Here is a 6,993-nt window from a genome sequence, read left to right on the forward strand (position 1 = left end):
AAGGGAAAAAAAAAAAAAAAAAAAAAACAGCATTACTACAACTAATGGTCTCCTTTATCGAGTCTATCAACTTTAAAGATTTCCTTTTTACTCTGGTAATTTCTAATGTTCCCACTGGCCGCTATTTGATGAAGTAGAGACACAATTGGCCTCACGAGGCTGAGTTAACCCCGTATTCCAAGTCAAAAATCTTTGACCCTGCGGGAATCGAACCCAGGGCTTCCGATGTTCAGTTTAGTGTGATACCCACTCGGCCACGGAGGTTGCTATTCACAAGACTTTATTGTGGTGAGTTGATATGCGAGGCTACTCTGAGAGAAAAATCGTTCAAATTCTTGCAGTATGCTATCCCGCCAAGTTGTTGGACTATTGTGCAAGTAAAAAACCTTTATACTTGTACTTTTCTCTATGTTATTGAATCCAAATCACAAGAACTTCAACATTTGAAAATCCTACAAGAGACTTGAAGGATTTTCGTCATTTTTCTCAGTGTACTTACACAATACTGCTGACTAGATGAGTAATATGTTTCTTGAGAGACAGAACACAGAGGAATGAAACAGCCAGGACGCCGAGTCCAGACAGAAACACCAACTTCTCATACGAGGGAGAAGGTTTCATGAACATGCGAAGTCCAAGCTTCATCCACACGGATTCAGACCAGGAGGGATACGTGCCTGAGCTCCAGTTGTAACCTATGGGAGGGAGAAAATCGAAATTTACAACTGATATCATAGGTATTTTCATGCTACCTCAGTGTCTCTTTCCACCATGATAGCTAGCTCAGTGGTCCAAAGTTCTTGCATTAGTGGATTATTATTATTATTATTATTATTTTTTTAAAGATAGATTGATAGAGGGAACTCTAACTGCTAGGGTCTTATCGTCGCGAAAGCGAAGAGAGAAGGAGGATAGGATAGGAGAAAGCCAGCCGTTCCAAGAACGAACCTTACCATTTCACCTGCTTACGATAAAGTCCGCCTTGGGTGGGAATCGAACCCGCGACTTCGGGCTTACAAGACAGACGCGCTACCCTCACAGCTAACTAGGTTGGTGTTGGCAACTGCCGTAACCTTTTTGTATAGGTAAAAGTAAGGCCACCGGCTATTAGTGCTTAACCATGTCATTGAAACCTGGATTGGATTTTTGGTGAAATGGACTTACCGTCAATAGTGAAAGCCGGGCTGACAGCAGCGGTAAAGTTGACCAAGTTCTTGTTACAATAGCCAGCATTCTCTACCGTGATGTTGGTCACTATCCAGTAGTAGTTCTGATTCTGAAATCAAGAATACAACTTATGTTCAACCATTGAGTATTTCTCTATTGAAAGGGGGGGGGGATGAAAGTGTTCAAAATCAGTAATAAAATTATTAAGGTGTATTAATCGGGTAAAATTTATTTCTTTTACAAGTGGATGCTCTTCGCAAGCAACCTTTGTTTCCTTAGCAAGAGAAACTTCAGGCTGGCATCCTCCTTGTTTAAAATATTCCAGCCAGACTGAGCTGGTCTTCTTCCTGTTTAACGTCCCCCCAGCCAGACAACAACAAACAAAAGATGATTGAAAAGAGGTGGGTCCATTTTATTATTCTCTACCTTTACCAACTGAAAATTGGGAAAGGAAAATAAGACTAGGGCTAGGGGTATCTTACATCAGAAGTGCCGGGTTCATAAATCCTGTTCATCTCAGCCTTGCACTCGTCCTTAGTCATATTAGTCACCGTTCCTGTTAGATTTGCCAACAGAATGCCCGTAGCCGTCACTATGTACCGCTTGTAATCCTTAATGCCTACATAGTACGTAGGTCTGGTATTATCCATGTGTCCAGTGAGCTGGGTAAACAGAGTACAATTGTGCGACTTCAAGTAACAGTACAGCATTTCGTCCACCTGAAAACAAAAGGTAACGTGACGTAGGATATTTTTATTCATTTTTTTTTTTTTTTTAGAGGTTTGACAGAGGGAACTGTAACTGCTATAGTCTTATCGTCCCGAAAATCGAAGAGAGAAGGAAGACAGGATAGGAGAAAGCCAGCCGTTCCGAGAACGAACATTATCCCATCAGGATAAAATACCCCGGGCGGGAATCGAACCCAGTGGCCTAGCGCTTACAAGGCAGACGCACTACCAACTAAGCTAGCTAGGCTGGCTGAACCTTAACTTAATTTATGCCGACAGCCTAGCGCTTACAAGGCAGACGCACTACCAACTAAGCTAACTAGGCTGGCTAGGATATTTTCATCGAAATTAAATGTAAAAAATGTAAAATGTAAATGCAGTTTCTTTGTGTTACAATGTTACAACTTTGGTGCTCAATGCAGCATTGTAGGATTTTCCCAATATCTCAATAATCCTAAAACCCAATGCACCGGTCGCTATGCGCATTTATATGTCATAGCTACTCATTTTCCTCACGAGGCTGAGTGGGCCCCGCAACAGCCAGTCACAGAATCAATCATTTGCATGATACAAATTTCTTGACCCCGCCGGGAATCGAACCCGGGTTTTCCAAGTGCAAGGCGGTTGAAACCTAGGCATGTCAGACCGTCTGATCGTGAGTGTCTGGCCTACCAGTTCCCTCTATCAAACGATCAAATCTTGAAAAAAAAAAAGACAAATAATAATAATAATAATAATAATAATAATAATAATAATAATAATAATAATAATATCATCTATTTTACGGATACTATCTATTTTTCCGAATTTTATCACCATAAGAAAAGCCCATTTGAGTTGAAAAGGGGAAAAAAAAAAAAAAAAAAAAAAATGCAAACTGGTGAAGTCAAAACATAGGATGGGTTTCACCAACCTTCTTTTTAGATCCTAACAGCTTAACAGAACAGCCCTATTAAGCTTAACAGGCCTATTAAGCCTAAACAAATCAAATGGAACTTAACAGGCCGTTAGCTTAACGGGCCTTCTAGAGGCTGAAATATATTGGTTAAACCGACAACTAGAGTAAGAATTGGGCTGAGTACAAGATAACACGAACACTCTGGTCTCAATATTCTTAGAAAACTCTGATCTTAATACGGGTTAAATTTCAACACTCAGACCAAGTCTGAAGATCTTCATTACTGTAACATTATCCCTAACGTACAGGGTAGAGAAAAAGTGCTGGACGATTTTAGATAGAAAGCTGAAATTTCGACTTCACATCTTTAGACATAAAGCTAAAACTTGGGCTATGAGTTTAAAGGTGTGTCCAAACATGGTCGACCAGCCGTGTACTACATGTGGAGACACCTTTACAAACCAAAAAGAATAATTTTTTGGGCCACACAGACCCTAAACTTGTTTTCTTAACTTGAGCTATGTCCCCACAAGGTTGACCCCGTCGATCGATGTTTGATCGAAGTCAACTGAAACCTACCTCGACAGTATGGATCCACCTCGTCGATCGACGCGGTAAATTATATTTGGACGCACCTTCAAATTCTCTAGCCTTTTGCTTCAACAGCCGAAAAAAGGCAAAGCCAAACACAAATGGAGAAAAAAAAAAAAAAAAAAAAAAAAAAAAACAGATAGGAAAAAAGGGGACATTTCGCACAAAAAAGGGGTGGGGACGCAGGATAAAATCAGTGTCGTATATCAGGTGAACGAAGTCCTGATTGTGAGATCTATGAAGTTCCCGCTACCCCCGCGTTATGCAGCACTGAGTCTGATCTGAAAGCAAAACCAATGATAATATGATAGGCATTAAAAGGCCCTAAGATACTGCACGTCTGCATAAGAAACATACTAAGCTCATCACATCAAATTCACAAGGCTTCATCCTGAATTTTCGGTAAAGCTGAGAGCCTCATTAATTTTTTTGTGGACATCACAGCACTACTGACAATCTCCTTTCCCAATTCTATCAACTTTATAGATTTTCTTTTTACTCTAGTAATTGCTAATGTTGCTTAATAAAGTGGCTACTCCATAATCCTCAAGAAAACCGTATTTCAAGCACAGGGAGAGAAAAAAAAAAAAAAAAAAAAACATTACTACAACTAATGGTCTCCTTTATCGAGTCTATCAACTTTAAAGATTTCCTTTTTACTCTGGTAATTTCTAATGTTCCCACTGGCCGCTATTTGATGAAGTAGAGACACAATTGGCCTCACGAGGCTGAGTTAACCCCGTATTCCAAGTCAAAAATCTTTGACCCTGCGGGAATCGAACCCAGGGCTTCCGATGTTCAGTTTAGTGTGATACCCACTCGAAACGGCGGTGAAACACTCATCTTTAAAAAAAATCGAACCCAGTACTCACCTATATATTTATTGCTCGCTATCTGGGACAACTCGATCATGAGTTTCACATGTTGCTCCCCTATAGGGAGTGAGGTCTTGGGGAATCCTCCCGTCTTCATATCGTACACCACACGACTAGATCCAATATAATCATACGCCTCTCCATCTAGGAGTAGGAACAGGGCGTTGGTGTTGGGTTTGGATGGCGGAGAAAGCTTGGAGCGTGCTTGGGACAGGATACGAGCAGCTGAGAGGAGAGTCACGATGCTGGTAACGGTAGACAGAGCACCTGGGGGGAGGGACGGAATAGATTTGTTTATGCTGAATAGTAGGAACACAGGGTGGGTTCGACCCCAGCCGAGGCACGGAATTTTATTTTATTTTATTTTATTATTATTATTTTTGAGAGAGAGAATTTGACCACATAATAATGGAGCCCTGAGGGTTAGGTGGTAGAGAACGCCTCCGACGTTAACCTCGCCTAGTGGTTACCTTCCACTCAAAAGAGTCTATTATTATAATAAAATAGCTTTTATATTGCCAGAGTGAAACTGAAAAGTCCCTTTTACGTAAAGTCCAAATAATTTCCTTTGTTCTCCCAAAAGGTTTAAAGCTAAACAAGGCTTAAAATGATCTAACGGGATAAAACTTTAAATAAAAGCTAGTACTACATAGGGAGAAAAATATTAGTCAATGGTAAATAAATCTACCTGGTACAATGCCATCAAACATAGATTTGGAATCCAATCGGGCAGTCACTAGAATGAGGGAATGGTTTTTTATAGGCTGATCAGCTGATAATCTGAAAACAAAACAAAAGTATTTTTTTAGTACAATTAATAAGAATGGCATACCTATGATTTTATTATTATTATTATTATTTTTCTGATAAGTTTGATAAGGGGAACTGTACCTACTAAGGTCTTATCGTGCCGAAATCGAAGAGAGAAAGACAGGATAGGAGAAAACCAACCGTTCCGAAAACAAACATTATATCTTCACAATAAAATCTACCCTGGGCAGAAATCGAACCCGTGGCCTAGCGCTTACAAGGCAGACGCGCTACCAACCAAGCTAACTTGGCTGGTCTGAAAAATTAAAGGAATGTAAGCACTTACTTCTCAGCAGAATAGACAATGTTTCGACCGCCCAGAGCATCACATTGCTTGATGGCATGGTTCTCATAATACAGGCGACTACGACGGATGCACACTTCTGTGTTTGTATTGCCACTCATTCCCATCTGAAACAAGCATAGACTCTTTAATGAGTTTAATGGAAGGTAACCACTTACTCACTTACTTACTGAGATAGGAGAGCTATCTCACAGTGTTGGAAGGATATTGGTTTAAACCCTTTGGACGCCCAGAAATATGGGCTCCTTCCATGTTCATCCAGGTAAAAACTAGGCAAGGTTAAAGAGGCTCTGGTCTTCAGGGTGTTTCAACAAATTTATCTTACAAATGTACTGTGAGTGTTTTTAGATAGTAGCAATGTAGCATACCTCCATTTACGCCGACCCTATTTAAATAGGAAAAGGCTAGGAAGAAGAAGAAGAAGAGCATACCTCCATTTCCAATCCACACAGAGGATGCCAGGAATCTTCCTGAACAGACAATGGTGTATTATGATCTTTGTAGCATTGCACAAGAGAATCTATGATAATATTGTCCGATATTATAACTATGGGGAAGTTCCAGTTCTCATTCATTATGTTTGTACCTGGAAATAAAATCCTAAATATATACAGCCCCTTGTGTAACTGACTCACTCACTCACTCACTGACTCACGTATACAAATTCTAACCCACTTCTAGATGAGCTAGGAAGATGCGGTTTTCACCATTGGATTCCTTATTTTTTGTACATGCTGGGAAAAATCGGAAAATCCCGAAATTCCAAACCGTTCCCGAGATATTGACGTTTTTTAGTCCCCCCATAAGAAATACACGGGGAACACGCTTTGAGGCCAGCAAAACTTTTCCTACGTTTAATATTGTGCTCTCGCTTTTAGTTTTCAGTTTTCATTTCTTCGAGACAAGACTCAGGGACGATATTAGTTTTCAGGGGCGAAACCAAGGGAGCGCGAAGCGCGACCTCATGCACACCCCGCGAAGCCCCGGGAGCGCGCAGCGCGACCGCATGCACAACACCGCAAAGCCCCCGGGAGCGCGCAGCGCGACCGTAAACAAGGGAGCGCGAAGCGCGACCACATGCACAACCCCGCGAAGCCCCGGGAGCGCGCAGCGCGACCGCATGCACAACACCGCAAAGCCCCCGGGAGCGCGCAGCGCGACCGTAAACAAAGGAGCGCGAAGCGCGACCCCATGCACAACCCCGCGAAGCCCCCGGGAGCGCGCAGCGCGACCGTAAACAAAGGAGCGCGAAGCGCGACCCCATGCATAACCCCGCGAAGCCCCCGGGAGCGCGAAGCGCGACCCCATACGTCAACCCGCGTACGAACACGCGAAAGCCCCCGGGGTTGGAGGGGGCGAAGCCCCCTCCCGAGCACGGAAGTGCGAGTTTTCCTAAATATTCAATAATCCTAAACCCAATGTGTACCTACGATGACTGAGCTGACTGAGTCGGTATCACGCATTCATGTACTAATTACCCACTCCTAGATTTGCTCACGAGATGCGGTTTTCAGCTTGGACTTCCTATGTGCAACAGCCAGTCAAGAATCAATGATTTGCATGATGAACACTACGGGTTTCGAAACTTCGTGCTGACGATTATTCCGAACCCGTTGAAAG

General features: G+C 42.2%; 1 protein-coding gene across 1 annotated transcript; it reads right to left on the minus strand.

Moving 5' to 3' along the window:
- Positions 1–471: 471 nt before the first annotated feature.
- LOC103521739 (nicastrin-like) lies at positions 472–5,974 on the minus strand. The gene is made up of 8 exons (XM_008486846.2): positions 5,805–5,974; positions 5,356–5,480; positions 4,948–5,039; positions 4,257–4,526; positions 2,901–2,926; positions 1,650–1,886; positions 1,165–1,276; positions 472–695 (listed from the first exon to the last, which is right to left on the minus strand). Exons 1-8 carry the CDS (start codon positions 5,946–5,948, stop codon positions 496–498), a joined length of 1,206 nt encoding a protein of 401 aa, XP_008485068.1. The 5' UTR covers positions 5,949–5,974; the 3' UTR covers positions 472–495.
- Positions 5,975–6,993: the final 1,019 nt, after the last annotated feature.

Source organism: Diaphorina citri, unplaced genomic scaffold, assembly GCF_000475195.1.
Source record: "Diaphorina citri unplaced genomic scaffold, Diaci psyllid genome assembly version 1.1 scaffold5843, whole genome shotgun sequence".
Taxonomy (NCBI): domain Eukaryota; kingdom Metazoa; phylum Arthropoda; class Insecta; order Hemiptera; family Psyllidae; genus Diaphorina; species Diaphorina citri.